At 50.6% G+C, this 18,750-nt stretch overlaps 1 protein-coding gene across 1 annotated transcript in view; it reads right to left on the bottom strand.

The window, feature by feature from the left end:
• The window catches only part of LOC142258871 (uncharacterized), a 58,403-nt gene that overhangs the window by 26,072 nt on the left and 13,581 nt on the right, over positions 1-18,750 (bottom strand). The window contains exon 2 of the mRNA XM_075331441.1: positions 14,256-14,268. Within this exon, the coding sequence (XP_075187556.1) occupies positions 14,256-14,268 (13 nt within the window). The remainder of the gene's footprint in view (positions 1-14,255; positions 14,269-18,750) is intronic.

The following is an 18,750-nucleotide window of genomic DNA, read 5'->3' as shown; positions in this document are numbered from 1 at the left end:
ACTCCCGATAGCGTGCTTTACGGTCATACCATGTCTTCAGTCAGGTTTGAGCCATACACAAATGACTCTGGGCAAAACTAGCAAGTTGGGCCAGGGTTTCTCGCAGCTTTAGGACATAAGGTACAACAGGGGCTCCTGTATCTTCAACTTGCCCCTCCCAGTATTCCTTGAGCAGGGTTAAGGGTCCTCGGACCTTTCTTCCATAGAGTTGTTCAAAGGGGGAGAACCCAGTGGACTCCTGGGGAACTTCCCAATAGGCAAACAAGAGATGGGATAGGTACTTCTCCCAGTCTGAATCTCGGTCCGTGAAGGCCCTCAGCATATTCTTCAGAGTGCCATTGAATCGTGCACAAAGTCCATTTGTTTGGGGATGATACGGGGTCGTTTGGATCGCTCGTACTCCACAGGTGCGCCACAGACACTGGACCAACTCTGACATGAACTGGGAACCTTGGTCCGACAAGATCTCACTGGGGAATCCTACTCTGGTAAAAATAATAACCAAGGCCTTGGCCACCTTGGCTGCAGAAATACTTGACAAGGCCACGGCTTCTGGATATCGAGTGGCATAGTCCACAACAGTGAGAATGTACTGCTTTCCAGATTTACTTGGTTTAGCCAGAGGTCCAATGATATCAACAGCTACTCTTTGAAAGGGTTCTTCTATTATAGGGAGCGGTTGCAGGGGTGCCTTTGGGTGATCTCCGGGTCGCCCTCTACGCTGACATATGTCACAAGTTCGGCAGAAATGCGCCACTGCTTTGGAAATCCCCGGCCAATAAAAAGTTTGAGTTTGAGTCAATCGTCTCTCGATGCGGGTTTTGCCTTGATGGCCAGCAGTAGGAATGTCATGAGTCAGGTGTAATAGGGGAATTCTGTACTTCTGAGGAACAATCAGCTGTTTGCTATAAGTCCAGGGCTTATCTAGGGAGTCGGCATTGGCAACCCAATACAGGAGTCCATTTTCTCTGATAATTCTTTCTCCGTTCTCCCCTAGCTGCCCTATTTCAGCTCGAGCTCTAAAACTAACAAGGGTGGGGTCAGTCTCTACTTCTTGTCTGAACTGAACTTTATCCCAAGTAACATTCATATTATCCCCACAAGAAGAATCACTCACCGGCTGTAATGGCAGTTCTGGTGGCCTCATTTCCATGGATGGGTTGTACACGTCCACATGGGCTGCTCTCTTGGCTTGACTTCTGGTTACCGCACCGACAAAGTGGCAATGAAGATTCCCCACATCAGGCACAGAATCCAGCTTTTCTCCTGGTGAAGGTGTCTGTAGATAATGAACAGGCAAAGGCGATCTATAGCTGTTCTGCCTCCGAACACCTGGACATTGGAATTGCATGTGCCCAGGCTGCCCACATCCATAACATCTGCGCTCTGGGATTCTTCCTCCACATCGTATTCCCAAAGGTAGAGCAGGAGTAATGCGAGGCACAGTCACACGAAGGTCCCCATGAGTTGATGGTCTAGGGTGATGGTAAACATTGGGGCCAGAAGGACCAGGGGCCGCCAGCGTTGGGGGGCTGGTGGGTTTTTTCTCGCTGAGTAGTAGTTTTTTCCACTGAGGCTTGATGGTGAGAGCCTCATCAGCTAGAGCTGCAGCTTCCTCCACAGTGGCTGGTCTCCTTTCACGCACCCATTCCCGGATCTCAGCGGGGCACTTGAAGTAAAACTGCTCTTTTAGGAGGACCTGGAGGACGGTCTCCAAGGTTAAGGCCTCCTCTGCCTCCAGCCAACGATGCCACAGATGTTTGAGTTTGTGGGCATACATCTTGAAAGACACTTCCTCATCACATGCTAAAGTACGGAACTGAGTCCTGTAAGTGTCTGGCGTTACAGCATAATGTTCTAGAATAGTCTGTTTAATATCCGCATACTCACAGTTCCACCGAGGGTCCATAGCTCTATAGGCTGCGGCAGCTCCACCCTCTAAGAGCACAACTAGATGCCGGACGCGCTCCCTTTCTGGGACTTCCATTAATCGACACTGATGCTCAAAGTCCTGGAAGAAGCCCTCAATGTCACCACCAGCCTCATTAAACTGCTTGAAGTCTTTGCGGGACACTCTGGGAAGTTCCCTCATAGTGGGTGCTGGGGTTACAGTCTGTCTGGAACCTCTAGCGGCTTCCACAGCGAGCTGCTTATCCAGCAATGCCATTGTCGCGGGCGGAGGAAGGGACGCTGCGCTCTCCCACTGCTCGGGTCCGGCCGCTGCTGCTGCGGCTGCTGCTGCTCGGTGGTGGCTCGAGCGGTGGGCCGGATCCCGGGGACTCGAGCGGCGTTCCTCGCCCGTGAGTGAAAAGGGTGGGGATTGATTGTGGGGATTTGATATTGTCCGTGACGCCACCCACGGTTGTGGTGAGATTGGTGACAGCACCGCTGCTCTGGATGGGGATCCCGGGAGCGATGACAGGGAGCAGCCTGGATGTTAGTTCTCCCCTCCGTGGGTAGGGGGTTGGTTGTCCTGGGGCCCAGTGATGGGGTAGGGATGGATGGCAGGCGGGTTACGGCCTGGCGAGGTGCAGGGTCGCGGGTGCAGCGCTGTGCCGCACGGCACGGTGGTACTCACTCAGCCAATGATGTACACAGAGTCTCCGGTAAAACAAACGGCTGGATGGACGGGTCCCACAGACGGCTGCGGTGTTTCTCCTCCCGGCAGGTTGATGGTGACTGCCTTTCCTTGCACCTGTGTAGTGTGTACGGTTCCAATGGGTTCCCACTGGTAACCCGCTCCCCAGCTTGGATGGGTGCTGAAGGAGCCCCTTTTGCCCGCAGGCTCTGGCCCTGGGAACTTTAGCCTTGGTGGTGACTGTGTTTCCCTCTCTTGGTTGGACTGTTGCCTTCTGTCGGGACTTGGCTGCTGGGAAACCCAGGAGGTTCCCTTAGCTGACGGATTTGACAAATTCATGGCGACTCCTAGCCTTGCCGGGGTCCGTAAGCCCCTGCCGGATGGTGCTGGCTTCTCTTTGCGTACCGGTCCGGTACCGCCGGGCCACCGCCCGTCTACGGTCCTTACGGCTAGCTCCAATAAGCCTCTCCTGCAAACGGTCATCACCGTCTGCCAACCTTGCTGTTCCGTCCGGGCCACACACCCGGACCACTTCTGTTTGCTCCTCTACCACTTTCCTTCCTCTCACTTTCACTTCCAAAACTCGACTCTCTACTTTTCCCGCCTCCAGGACTGTGAACTCCTCGGTGGGCGGGACCAACCGCCTGGCCCACCCCCTGGTGTGGACATCAGCCCCTGGAGGAAGGCAACAAGGGTTTTTGTCTGACTTAGGTGTGCCTGACCGGGAGTGTGGGGTGTGTTGGTGTAGTGCTTGTGACGTCCTGGCTTGCCCACATTTGCTATTATAATAGCTTAGTAAAAATAAGCAGGAGGGTGGAATGCAAAGGTGCTGGAAATTGCTTGGCACCAGTGGGACACTAATGGAGTACAACAGCCACTTTTTGGATGCCACTAAGTTTCAGCAGTGTTTGCTATTATAATAGCTTAGTAAAAATGTGCAGGAGGATAGAATGCAGAGGTGGTGGGACTTGCTTGGCACAAGTGGCACAATAATGGAGTACAGCAGCCACTCTTTGGATGGCACTAACTGGCAGCATTCTTTTCAATTAAAATGGCTTTTCAAAAATATGCAGGAGGGTACAGTGGCCAGGTTGTGGGTCAGTGTAGAGGAAAGGAAGCCTCACTTTCTATCCCTCCTAATGGTGAAATGCAGCAAGGAATTCCCTGACCTTAGGTACACAGATGCTGTTATCTGAAGCTGTATACAGCATTTCCACGGACCTGACTGTCACCTATGGCTCTGAGTCTGAGGAAATTACCCCTGAAAAGAGCTGAAATAAACTTCTGTCCCTAATCTGTAGAGCGCTGTGTGTATAGCGTACATGTCGCGAGCGGGTGGAGGGTGTCGGCACACTACGCTCACCCCTTCTGCTCGGGTCCGGCAGCTGCTCAGTGGTGGCTCGAGCTGTGGGCCGGATCCCGGGGTTTCTCGAGCGACACTCCTCGCCCGTGAGTGAAAGGGGGGTTTTGTGGTTGGGTGTGGGGATTGTTATAGTTCGTGACGCCACCCACGGTTGTGGTGATTTCACCACCGCTGCTCAATATGGGGATCCCGGGGATGGTGATGCGGAGCAGCCAGTTGTTATGTTGCCCCTCCGTGGGTAGGGGTTGGTGATCCCGGGGCCCGGTGGTGGAGAAGGAGGTGCGGGGCCTGGTGGGCGCAGGGACGCGGGGGCAGCGCTGTGCCTTGCGGCACTGTGGTACTCACTCAGCCTGAGACGTGGACACAGTTTGTACGGTAAACCAACGGCTGGTAGGACGGTCCCACAGACGGCTGCACCTGCACTCCCGGTAGGTGACGGTGATATCTCTCTTCCTTGCACCTATGTTGACTGATGGTAGCGGTGGATTCCCTCCGGTTACCCGCTCCCCGACTGCAATCTGGGCCGGAGGAGCTCTACACTTTGCCCGCAGGCGCTGGCCCTGGGGAAACTGGTGCCCTGGCGGTGGCGGTGTCTCCCCTGTAATGGTTGGGCTGTTGCCGTCAATCGGGACTTGGTTGTTGGGGGATCTTCGTCCCCTTCACTGACGGATTCGGCAAATTTGGCGACTCCTAGCCTTGCCGGGGTCCGAGAGGCCCCTGCCCTGGTGCTGACTGTCCTTCGGAACACTGCTCCAGACCACCGGGCACACAGCCAACGGGGTCCTTCCAGGAACTTCCAAACGGTCCCCCTCCAGACAGTCACCGCCGTCACTGACCTTGCTGTTCTGGCCCTACACAGAGCTGGACCTTCCAGGCTTTCTTTCCTTTTTCCACTTTACTTCCTTCACTTTCACTTAGCTGTTTTACTTTCTCACTTCAGCTCCTCACACTTGCCTTCCCTGGGCTTAACTTCCACTCCTTCCACTTCCTCCTCCAAACTCTATCTGCCTGGTACTTCCTGCCTCCAGAGCTGTGAGCTCCTCGATGGGCGGAGCCAACCGCCTGGCCCACCACCTGGTGTGCATCAACAGACTCCTGGAGGAAGGCAACAAGGATTTGTAGGTTAGCATAGATGTGCCTACCTGGAGTGTGGGGTGCGGTGGTGTTGTGACCTGTGTCCCCTGGCTTGCCCAGGGCGACACATTCCCCCTTAGCAAAATGCAGACCGTCCGCGGGCTGCCGTCCTACACCGGTTTTATTTTTCTGTAAAAAGGGGATAACAGGGTTAAGAAAACATGAATACATTTTTAATCAAAACTCTTCCCAAAACGGGAGGCACATTTCTTAAACGTTGCAACGGTTTACAGTTACGGTTTCCGCTCTCTCCCACCCAAGCAACCTGGCCCTGATTCTGCCCCTAAAGCCCAGGCAGCACCCCTTGACCCACAGTCCAGCACAAGTTACCCGAGCGGGATCTGTCCTTCCCCTCCAGAGGGTAGCCACCGGTTCCTTTGGTGGCTGGGCCCTAGCCTGCTCTGCTCAGGGCCCTCCCTCCAACCTGCCTCTCCGGAGGCGGCATTGCGGAAACGGTAACGGTAACCAACATATTTACAAGCCACTTAACGTTTGTGGTGCCCTGCAAGTTCACGGGCTTGTCCATGGATAGTTCCCATGCATTTTAAACGGTCCCCACGGGGACAACGGTGCCGGCTCCTGCCGGTTGCAAATCACAAAGACAATCTGGTTACTGTTCGGTATCATTTTCCTTATCATTCTTTTCCAAACTTTTAAACAAACTTGAACTCAGTGGTGGTCCCAACAGGGACGGTGCAACGGCACTCCGCTGCCTTTTGCGGCTTAACAGTCCATTCTCACTCGTGGGGCTCTAGTGCCACCTTCACACGGTGCACCGTTCTGGACCCCAATGGTAGCTCGCTGCAGGCGATCTTCTTCCATATTCATGCGGGCATGCACATCCGCTCTACACCCCTCTCGGGCATCGATCTCCCTGCGCAGCTGCTGTTGCCGCCGCTCCCAGCCGGGAGTACTTTCTGTTTGCTCCGGTTCAGCGTGTGCGGGGGACGGACCCAGCCAGAGTCCCTCCGTGTCGGCTACGACCGGCACCTTCAGTAGTGAGGGACCCCGCTGTGACATGGCCTTCTCTGCCTCCTGGCAGCTGCATCCCCGCCGTGCCTCCGGTGCATCTTTGCTGACGGGCTCAGCCTTTGGCTTCTTCCATGGAAGCGGTTCAGGGTGGTCATTAGCTTCTGCTGCAGGTCGGTCCGCCGGGGCGGACTGGCAGGGTACCGCTACCGGTGGTGGTGGTAGCGGGCCTAGTGGCGGGGCAGCAGCAGCTAACGCGGGTAGCGAGAGAGGCAGCAGGGTGAACGGGTGTAGGCCGGGCCCCTCAGCCGCAGCGGCCGATCCCTCGGGAATACAGGGACGTGGGTCTCTTACCCGTTCCTCCAAATCTTCCTCCACCTCGCATCTCCGCATAGCAGCCACCGCTTCCACCATGTCGGCCTCCCACTCCTCCAGGAGGAGCTGCATGCGGACCTGCAGACGGCTGCTTAGCTGGGCGGTTCGGACTTCCACCCACGCCGCCATGCCGGGCGCGGGGACCACGGTGTTGTTGGTCGGACTCAGCATCTTTAGCAGCGGCCTCTTCCAGGAACCAATAAATGGCCGCAGGGTCCTGGCGTCCCTGCTTCCACAGCCGCGCTCACATGCGGCCAGCCGCCATCGCGTCCCCCTTAGCTCTTTCCGGCCCCTCCTCTCTCGGGGCGGGGTTTTGGCCTTCACGCCTCTACTGCTCGAGAAGACGCTCGAGCGGGAACTTTTTGCGCCAAAGATGGCGGCTTCTGAAATTTTTCTGCCGGATACCTCCGGCGGTAACAAGGCGCACCTCTACCAGACGGCAGAGCGGAAAGATCCTGTTCGTGACGCCAAGTTGTCGCGAGCGGGGAGGAGGGTGTCGGCACACTACGCTCACCCCTTCTGCTCGGGTCCGGCAGCTGCTCAGTGGTGGCTCGAGCTGTGGGCCGGATCCCGGGGTTTCTCGAGCGACACTCCTCGCCCGTGAGTGAAAGGGGGGTTTTGTGGTTGGGTGTGGGGATTGTTATAGTTCGTGACGCCACCCACGGTTGTGGTGATTTCACCACCGCTGCTCAATATGGGGATCCCGGGGATGGTGATGCGGAGCAGCCAGTTGTTATGTTGCCCCTCCGTGGGTAGGGGTTGGTGATCCCGGGGCCCGGTGGTGGAGAAGGAGGTGCGGGGCCTGGTGAGCGCAGGGACGCGGGGGCAGCGCTGTGCCTTGCGGCACTGTGGTACTCACTCAGCCTGAGACGTGGACACAGTTTGTACGGTAAACCAACGGCTGGTAGGACGGTCCCACTGACGGATTCGGCAAATTTGGCGACTCCTAGCCTTGCCGGGGTCCGAGAGGCCCCTGCCCTGGTGCTGACTGTCCTTCGGAACACTGCTCCAGACCACCGGGCACACAGCCAACGGGGTCCTTCCAGGAACTTCCAAACGGTCCCCCTCCAGACAGTCACCGCCGTCGCTGACCTTGCTGTTCTGGCCCTACACAGAGCTGGACCTTCCAGGCTTTCTTTCCTTTTTCCACTTTACTTCCTTCACTTTCACTTAGCTGTTTTACTTTCTCACTTCAGCTCCTCACACTTGCCTTCCCTGGGCTTAACTTCCACTCCTTCCACTTCCTCCTCCAAACTCTATCTGCCTGGTACTTCCTGCCTCCAGAGCTGTGAGCTCCTCGATGGGCGGAGCCAACCGCCTGGCCCACCCCCTGGTGTGCATCAACAGACTCCTGGAGGAAGGCAACAAGGATTTGTAGGTTAGCATAGATGTGCCTACCTGGAGTGTGGGGTGCGGTGGTGTTGTGACCTGTGTCCCCTGGCTTGCCCAGGGCGACACATACACAGCAGGATCGGCAAAAGGAGCTGCGTGAGCGGTGACTGTCACCCAGACGCAGAAGGGAGATAATGGCGTCCTGAGGGAAAATGGCCGTATTTATAATGCAAGGACATGTGACATTCACAGCCTATGACACATGCCCTTGCTTGTCTGGCAAAAAGTCCACTTAGCCGTGTGTGTGTCTGGGATTGGCTGACATGCTGGCCCGCACCACTACACGCGCGCTTAGAAAAAATAAAAATGGCGATCGGCATTTTCTCAGCAACACAGATCTAAAACCCATCCCCCCCCGCACACTATACGCTGAAATTGGATAATAGTGTGAATCATAGAGTGACTCACACTATTACAGTGAAAAGCCAGCTAGTAATTAGCTAGGTTTTTTGCTGATAGAACCGTTCTCGAACGTAACTCGAGCTGCCGAACTTTTAGCAAAAAGCTCGAGTTCTAGTTCTATCTAGAACACCCCCCAAAATCACTCAAACCGCGAACTGGCGAACCTCGAACCACGAACCGCGCCCATAAACACTGCTGTTTCATCCGTAGCAATCATGTTGGAAAGATTGTATTTAGAGAAGTCAGTGTCATCAATAAAGGACTTGAATGCAAATGCACGTTTAATAATTTCAGCATCTTCCAGCCTAAACAGTGTTGTGGATCTTCTTAATGACAGTTCACTTCGCTGAAGGAAGCTATCCAGCCAGCGTTGTGATGCTTTGAATTCTTCGGGGGCTATTTCGAAATGTGGTGCCATTGCAAGGGCAAATTCTTTAATCTGAGCCCTATTCACAACCAAAGTCTTTGCTCTCCTGTCAATAACCCATTCACAGATCAGGTCTTCCAGCTCGGAAAATAATGGATGCCGATGTGATCGACACTTGCGCTTTTTAGCATTTCCGTTGTCCTCTTGTTGACTGAGGTTACCATAATCTGCTCGCCATTTTCGGACCAATCGGATATTCAGCATCTTCTTTTTGCAGAAAGCAGTAAGATTTTTGCCCTGAGAGTTCTCCACGATTCTTTTCTTGTGCTCGACGGAATAGCTCTTTCTTTTTGTGCTCATGTCTAGGGGTAAAAATATACCAAGAATGTTGATTTCTTGTACTTTAGACCTTTCAGCAGAAAAGCAGACACCCCCTAAGGCCTCTTTCACATGTCAGTCAAAAAACAACAAAGAAATGGAATACACGGCACTTCTGTAGCTGGTGCACAAGTACCGTAGGATCCAATCCCATAAGCAATGACAAAAAGAACATGGCTCTTAAATCTGGATGCAAAGAAGTTGTTTTATTCCCTAACACTGAATACCATAGCACAAACGTTTCGGTCATTAACAGACGGTTCACTTCAGCAGTGGACACCGCAAGGTTAAGATAAGCACCAACCTCTTCTAGGATACTTCTCACTGAATCACCTCTGCACACTGAGTCTCGGATCTGCTGCTCAAACCGCGCAGATCCGGATTTTGGATCGCGGTGCAGTTAATATTCATGAGAATAATTACCGTAGCCGGGTTGAAAGTAACAGACAGCAGAGGCAGAAACAGCAGCGCTGGAGTCAGGTGACTATAGAAAATCATTTTATTTCACAGGCACGTGTTTTCTCCAGTACGTGTTACACAGATCACATCAATGGGTGGTTCGTGTGACATCAGTGCTGCCGGAGAAAACCAGACATGTCTCTGTGCGGAACACACGGACATGCGGGTGCGCCGCACGGACACACAGTCCGTGAGAAATCACTGATGTGTGCGCAGACCCATTGATTATAATGGGTCTGCATATATGTCCGTTATTCTGGTACGTACGGTATAAAAACTGTACCATGGAGGGACAGCGTGCTGTTCGCTATGGCGGCAAGCAACAGGTTAATGGCAGAGTGTGTACGGGGATGGCGGCAGGTGACGAGCCTCTTGCCTGCACATTTACAAGTGATGGCCGCGGTGTGAGATATGATAGCTCCCGCCACCAGGGAAGGTCACCACAGGACAGCGCAGGAGGGACACCATACCGTTCACTATGGCGGTAAGTGACGAGATAATGGCAGACTATGTGGGGGATGGCGGCAAATGACAGGCCTCTTCCCTGCAGATTTACAAGTGACGGCTGCAGAAATTTATAAATTTATATCGGGGTTGGCGGCCGGTGACGGTCATGTCATGAATGCAGCTGCTCTGCAACATTGAAGGTAGTTGACAACGCCGGCGGGCTACAAATTATCATATATCTTGGTGGCATGGTGGCTGAGTGATTAGCACTGCAGCCTTGCAGCGCTGGGGTCCTGGGTTCTAGTCCCACTAAGGACAACATTTGCAAGGAGTTTGTATTTTCTCCCCGTGCTTGCGTGGGTTTCCTCCAGGTTCTCCGGTTTCCTCCCACACCCAAAAACATACTGATAGGGAATTTAGATTGTGAGCCCCAATGGGGACAGTGTTGCAATTGTATCTGAAGTGCTGTGTAATTAATAGCGCTATATAAGTGAATAAATATTATATTATTAATATATTATCTGCATGCCCTGCATGTTGTTCTGTTCGGTGGGCATGTTTACAAATGGACACTTTCCTAGGTCTTTTTCTAGGGATGTCTTATATTTGGCAAATCAGCAAAACCTCCACTAGGTCTTACTTTCAGGGGATGTCTTATTTTCGGGCAAATATAATACTAACATGAGGAAAGGATTTTCCACTTATTTCATAATTGAATTTATTGTAAAGCACATAATGAAAATGTAAATGAGATAAATGTAAAAGAACACTGATTAATATTAGAGAATATTAGAGAACACTTTCAGCTCCTGCAAGTTATTGGTGTTAATCTGTACCTGGTGCTAATTTCCTTAATTATCTGACAAACCCTATGTAACTGGCAGCCTAACTTTCCTGTTTGCACTGACCTTGTAAAAATGGTGTGTCGTTCCAATGTGACTGAAACTCTCCAGTAGCAGGTTGTCCAGATGAAAGCCAAAGGAGTGACTTTATCAGCCATAGAAAGAGAAGTTGGTCCTTCTATGTCTGTGATTTCTAGAATATTGCATCTTCACAACATCACAAACTTTTTCAAGCCCCCCAAGAAGGCTGGTCGCCCTCGAAAGACAAATGCAAGAGAGGACTGGATAATGGGGAGACTCTCCATGGGTAATTGTTTCAACACTGCAGCTGGAATTGCTCACCAGTTCAGCACTGAACAGAGTAAAGATCTGTCGTCTACAGTGTCACAGCATTTAAGAGCATTTAGACTGAAAGCCCACTCTGCAGTGACCAAAGCTCTCATTAGCAGAATGAATTACAAGGCTAGACTCACCTTTGGTGAGGAGCATGCTGTGTGGACAGAGGAGAGTGGTCCACAGTTCATTTTAGTGATGAAAGCAAATTTAATTTATTTGGGTCTGATGGGAAACATGTTTGTCGACAAACTGGGGAAAGACTGAACCCAAAGTGTGTGAAGAAGTCAGTGACAGGCTGTGGAGGAAATGTAATGTTTTCTGCAGCAGGAGTTGGACCTGTCATACAGCTACATGGCAGAGTGAATGCAAGTGTGGATCAGAAACTTCTTCACAACACGTGGACCCTTAATTGCGCTCATCACTCAATCAGCCAGCAATTTTCATGCAGGACAATGCCACCTGTCACACAGCAAAATGGGTAAAGCAGTTCCTTGAAACAGAAAACATTGACACACTGAAATGGCCACCCAGAGTCCTGATCTAAACCCAAAAGAAAACCTCTGGGAAATCCTTGGTGACAAAGTTATGGCCAAGAAACCCACAACAGTCAAAGAACTGTGGAAGAGACTGGAAGAAGAGTGGACCAAAATCACACCAGAGCAATGTTAGAGACTAGTGATGTCCTGTGGTCGTAGATGTGCTGAAGTCATTCACAGCGACGGCCTGTACACGTCCTACTGATTGGTGACTCTTATCTTCTGAAAATGCAGTTATAATCTTTCTCTGTGTTACAGTTGTGATGCCCTGGCCTATCAGGTTGTCACAGGGTATTGGGCAATCTGCCCTTCTGCACAGTATCCACATCCTCCTTGGTTATGGGTCCCTGGCCTTTGGTGTTGCTAAGAACATGCTAATCAAAATCCTAGAAACACTCTGCACCACACCCAACAGACACACCAATGGGTAGCCTGAAGGGAATAGGGCCACTTGGGGGGGTTGGTAGGGAGGGTCTGGAGTGTCAGGAGCAGACAGTTGTGAAGTGACTCAAGAGGAGGGGTCACGAGACAGTTGAGAGAGGAGTAGCCTTGGAGGAGGTTGGGAGCAGGGCTCCTTGAGAATACTAGGTGGCAGACGTTTGTCTGGGCCTGGTAGGAGCTGGAACCCTGGTTGCAGGGTATCTTGACAAGGGGCACAGAACTGCCGAGGAGGGCAGCCGGCGGCCTTGTGCCATCTCCGGGCAGGGGCCAGGGCACGACGGGGTAAGTGGACCCTAGGCCGGGAAGTAGCTTCAAGCGTCCTGGTAATTCACCCGACAAGGACGGAGCCTTCAAGAGTCGTTCTCCACCCGCTCCAAAATCAGGGTACTAGCGCACTGAGGGGGATAGGACTTTCCCAATGCACAGTCCAGAAAATCCCAAGCGTTAACCCTGAGAGCAAGCTCACTCCGTTAGCCATACGGGTGAGCGGGAGCCGACTAGTTCAACATTACAGGGGCCAATCAGTAGAAAGGTGCCAAGGAAAAGGCCACAGGATAACAAGCAACACCATCGGGCATGGGATCCAGGCGTGCTCCCTCTCTGCTGCAGCGGTGCTCAGAACTGGTTCACAAGTTGTCGGTGTCAGCATCATTGGACTGAGTGAGTACGCAGTGACCCCCTCCTCCCCAACGGCATCCCTTTGTCAGCATCACCGAACCCCGGGGTATTCCCCCCTACCCACGGAGGGGTTAAACAGCTGGCTGCCATCCCATCGCCACTGTGTGCTCCCAATGGCAGCGGTGGTACTCCACCTTAACACACACTGTGGGTGGCGTCACGAACTTTAAACACATAACCCCCTGTAAATACCCCCCTTTTATTTCAAGTGGCCGCACGACCCCTCCCGGGTCCGGAGACCCCTCGAGCCACCGCGGATCCGGATCCGAGCAGTTCTGGCTGCTGACACGGGGGGTGGTACACAGTCATTGCTGTTCTCTAATTATGATCATCATGTTTTGGGCAAAATAAAGGTTTTATGTTGATAAACTTTAGATCTTTTGTAAAACCCTGTTCTAGTGGCATGGTGCACCCCTTACACAAAACCTTCAAATGTTCATCAATGTAGATTACATTATTTCTGAAAAAAGCAAGTGATCATTCATTGTGCTCTAATTTTGATCTCCAGTGTACAACAGTAATAGGATGCAAATTATGCAAAGATATATGTGTATAAGTATCCACTAAGTATTAGAGTATGTATAGAGTATCCAGGAGAAATAGAGTGGAGCGTACAATATACTAATGTAAAGAGTCCATAGAAGTAGATAACTTCCCACTATTCCCAGTTTGATCGTAGTGTGCGCTATCATCTGCGGACCTACTTCTGGAGTAGGTACATTGTACCAAAGAACATGGAAAGATCACTGAACTTTATGGGGTCATAGTAGTAATCCCTATAGTAACACTCACATGTAAAGCAGAGTAATAGATGTTGTCAAGGAAACAGCCCTCTGGCGCCCCCATATTGTCAGGACAATTACGGAATTGACAGACAATAAAGGCTACTTTACACGCTGCGATATCGGTCCCGATATCGCTAGTGTGGGTACCCGCCCCCATCTGTTGCGCGACACGGGCAAATCGCTGCCCGTGCCGCACAACATCGCGCAGACCCGTCACACATACTTACCTGCCCGGCGACGTCGCTGTGACCGGCGAACCGCCTCCTTTCTAAGGGGGCGGTCCGTGCGGCGTCACAGCGACGTCACTGAGCGACCGCCCAATAGCAATGGTGGGGCGGAGCTGAGCGGGACGTAACATCCCGCCCACCTCCTTCCTTCCGCATTGCGGCCGGGAGAGAGGTAGGAGAGTTTACTCGTTCTTGCGGCGTCACACATAGCGATGTGTTCTGCCACAGGAGCAACGAACTACATCGTTACTGCTGCAGTAACGATAATCGAGAATGGACCCCCATGTCACCGATGAGTGATTTTGCACGTTTTTGCAACGATGCAAAATCGCTCATCGGTGTCACACGCAGCAACATCGCTAATGCGGCCGGATGTGCGTCACAAATTCCGTGACCCCAACGACTCTGCATTAGCGATGTCGCAGCGTGTAAAGCCCCCTTAAGTAAATCAGGCCGTGGCTGTTCTGCTTTAGCGGTTATAGAGATGCTGACAGTGAGGCTAATGTATATATGTCACCAATTCCAGCTCATGGAATATATATATACCTCGGTACAGTCACTGGTAACCCCACAATAATGCCAAGTAAGATACTCACTGCCACCACTAATCGTTTATAGGTAGACTGGACACCCGTCACAGATAGCATAAGGCAAATTTGGGTTCTTTGTTTATATAGGGCAAAAGAAACAAATCTACCGTATATGCCGGCGTATAAGACGACTGGGCGTATAAGACGACCCCCAACTTCTGCCCTAAAAATATAGAATTTGGGATATACTCACTGTATAAGACTACCCCGCTCCCAAATGAAAAAAAGTCTGCTTTGATTGCAACATGTTAATTTTAATTCCGCGAGAGCCGTACAATATGTTTTTAAAGGGCCATTGACAGATCAATTGCTCCAATGTTCACTTAGTACAGCAAGGAATGCTCCTCCCTGCTGTATAAAGCCACATCTGGACTGAAACAATGGTACTACACTCTGCTACAAACAGACACACACAACTCTGCTACAAACAGACAAACACACACAACTCTGCTACATACAGACAAACACACACAACTCTGCTACAAACAGACAAACACATACAACTCTGCTACATACAGACAAACACATACAACTCTGCTACATACAGACAAACACATACAACTCTGCTACAAACAGACAAACACACACAACTCTGCTACAAACAGACAAACACACACAACTCTGCTACATACAGACAAACACACACAACTCTGCTACAAACAGACAAACACATACAACTCTGCTACATACAGACAAACACACACAACTCTGCTACATACAGACAAACACATACAACTCTGCTACATACAGACAAACACACACAACTCTGCTACATACAGACAAACACACACAACTCTGCTACATACAGACAAACACATACAACTCTGCTACATACAGACAAACACGTACAACTCTGCTACATACAGACAAACACATACAACTCTGCTACATACAGACAAACACATACAACTCTGCTACAAACAGACACACACAACTCTGCTACAAACAGACAAACACACACAACTCTGCTACATACAGACAAACACACACAACTCTGCTACAAACAGACAAACACATACAACTCTGCTACATACAGACAAACACACACAACTCTGCTACATACAGACAAACACATACAACTCTGCTACATACAGACAAACACACACAACTCTGCTACATACAGACAAACACATACAACTCTGCTACATACAGACAAACACATACAACTCTGCTACATACAGACAAACACATACAACTCTGCTACATACAGACAAACACGTACAACTCTGCTACATACAGACAAACACGTACAACTCTGCTACATACAGACAAACACATACAACTCTGCTACATACAGACAAACACATACAACTCTGCTACATACAGACAAACACATACAACTCTGCTACATACAGACAAACACATACAACTCTGCTACATACAGACAAACACATACAACTCTGCTACATACAGACAAACACATACAACTCTGCTACATACAGACAAACACGTACAACTCTGCTACATACAGACAAACACATACAACTCTGCTACATACAGACAAATACACACAACTCTGCTGCTCTGTGGGGCCTGCACCCGCGGCTCGGCGGGTACAGCACCCGCGGCATCGGCGGGGGGGGGGATTGGCAGGGCATACATCTGGGGGGTTAGAAGCAGCTCACCGGGGCCCATAATGGGCACAAGTCCCCCTGTGTTAGATATCTCCCCCACAGTGCTGCCCATGGCCCCTATAGATCGCACAAGTCCCCCTGTGTTAGATATCTCCCCCACAGTGCTGCCCATGGCCCCTATATAGATCGCACAAGTCCCCCTGTGTCAGATATCGCCCCCATAGTGCTGCCCATGGCCCCTATAGATCGCACAAGTCCCCCTGTGTCAGATATGGCCCCTAGGCTGCTGCCCAAAGTAAAATAAAACCCTCTTTCCTTACCTCCTCCAGCGCTGATCTCCCTCCTGTCTCCCTCCATGCTTCTCTTCCTCCACTTCCTGGTTCTCAGTGCGGTCATGTGATCGGCACAGCAGCCTGAGCTCTCTGGCTGCCTGATCACAGTGGAAGCAGGGACACGGGGAGAAACGCTGCAGGGGTAAGTAACGCTTTTTTATTTTAGAATGAGCAGCAGCCCGGGGGCCAAATCTAACACATGGGGGACATGTGCGATCACACTGGGACGCAGGCTCATAGAATATGCACCGCTCCCCAGCCCATCACTGCGTGCGATTTCAGCACCATTGGAGATGGACAGCGGCTGTGCATATTATATGAGCGGGTGCAGGAGATCAAAGCATGCAGGCCGCAGCGTTCCCCTGTGCTCCAGAGCTGCTGCCCCCACCTCCCCTGGACGCTGCAGTGTACATACACCCCCCCCCCGTATATCCGGCGTATAAGACGACCCCCCACTGTAGCCATTATTTTAAGGGGGTAAAAAGTCGTCTTATACGCCAGTATATACGGTATTACATTTTATATATTTAATCCAAAAGAATAGGCAGTATTTATAGAAATATACAAGATTTTACAGAAGGGAACAATACCATACTATATAGACAATCACATAAAATAAAAGAGAAAAATGAAAGAAAATTACACCTGGTTACGGATATAGCTCAAATATAGGGGGAGAGGCACTCCAGAAGAAATCGGACAATCCCATACAGAGCTATATATTCCTTTAGGCATTCACCAAGATTATAATGGGGCACTTGATTTTATTCACTACGCAAGGCCCACAGAACCTCCCCTCTGGTGACCTATGTCAGGGCCAGAAATGGCATGTGCTCCTGTGTCCAGATAATTATGGAATTGTCACTTTTCTTATATCTCCGCCTCTGAGCGTCCCACGCGGAAGATATTGCCATCATATTTCCTATGATGGTTTTAGCAGATCATGGATAGTAAACATGACGTGGCTGGTATGTTCTAGTTGGCAGATATTAATTTGAGGCTCATACGTATGTCCAATAAGTAAAATAAAATATGTCTTATGGGTGTCCCGAAACCCCGAGGCTGAAGGTGTGCCCACCATATTTGTGTGACTTATGTACCGCTCAATATTAGTAACTTTACATAGGTGCCAAATTTACTAGGAGAACAGTTTTCATCCCAGCATCTGTATTTGTGAAGGAAGCCACTACTCCGCCTTCATATACACAATCTCCAGCCTGACCGTCTTTCTTGGCAGTTTTAATTACTGATGGACACCAACGGTCCTGAGGTTCAATGAGACTTGCTTCCTTAATTATGTTGGTCACATAGCTGCTAGGTGAACATTTGCTGGTGCCTACCGTTCATGAGAGGGAGGGGGTCACTTCTAGGTTTGGAGCAGTGAAAACATCTTTGCTTATTACATCTTCATGACAATGTGCATCCCCGCACCCTAATGGGTGATTCATTCTTTCTTTGTTAGGGAGGTGTCTAAAGAGGGAAAGGGTTTGGTATATATAGACCTGCTGGTGGCTGGGAGCCTATTATCAGTGAAGGGGTCATAAGAGTAAGCCACATGAGCAGTCACATGGCTGGCAGCTAATTAGCAATGGAGATGTCATGAGGGTAAGTCACATGACCAGTCACATGGCCAGCAGTCAATTTTCAATGGAAGTGTCATAAGTAGGGATGAGCGAATCCGAACTGTAAAGTTCAAGGTTCTTACGAAACACCAGGTGTCCGGGTCTCGCACCCGAGCACGGACTTTTAATTTACTTCCATTTGTCATCTGAATAAAACTTGTTGAAAGTCTGCAGTGCAGCCAACCAGCAAGCTTTTAGGTTGCGGGCACGTCCAAAGCCATCGCAGCCATGCCAAGTATTAGCATGGCTGTGACTGGCCGGCGTACCTTGTGACCAAGCTCGTACGAAGGCCGGATCACAGGCTGTGCAGCCATTTTGCTGTGAATAACACAGGGGTAGGACGCTGTTATAGTCAGGGATGGTGTTAGGTTCCAGTGTGGCATACTGTTACAAAAGACTCTGTATTGTGACTGTGCACCAGTTTTTGTGGGCTCAATCTCTGAACATATTGTAGTGCATCGCAGTAGGTCCTGTGTAGGAAATATTAAACAAGCTCTATTTGGCCTCTGCACACCACTTTTTGTGGGCTTAATCTCCAAAAAAGTTCTATTACTGCACTGCACAAGACTGTGTGTGGATACTCAGAATAAAGGATCACTTCGAAATTTTTCTGAATTTGGGGGTGCAGAGCTTTCTTAAAAATTACTCACAAGTCAGAGCTTTTGCGGAAAGTGCGTTCTCACTCTGATGCTTGCCTGTCTGCACTACAGAGTCAGTTCAGTCTTCCCAATCAAGACCTCATATGCGACGTACCAACAAGGTGGAACTCCATCTTACATCTGCTGGAGAGACTGTGGATCTCAGGCAGTCTTGGCTGTGAGAGTCAACCGAGAAAAAAGGCTGTTTAGAGGGTTTTTTAAAATTGGGTTCTCAGTGGTGAATCTCGGATAATCTTGTCTTTGAGAGTCAAATGTGAAATCAGG

The sequence above is a fragment of the Anomaloglossus baeobatrachus genome (assembly GCF_048569485.1).
Source record: "Anomaloglossus baeobatrachus isolate aAnoBae1 chromosome 5 unlocalized genomic scaffold, aAnoBae1.hap1 SUPER_5_unloc_15, whole genome shotgun sequence".
NCBI lineage: Eukaryota > Metazoa > Chordata > Amphibia > Anura > Aromobatidae > Anomaloglossus > Anomaloglossus baeobatrachus.
This window is presented reverse-complemented; position numbering and strand designations above follow the sequence as displayed.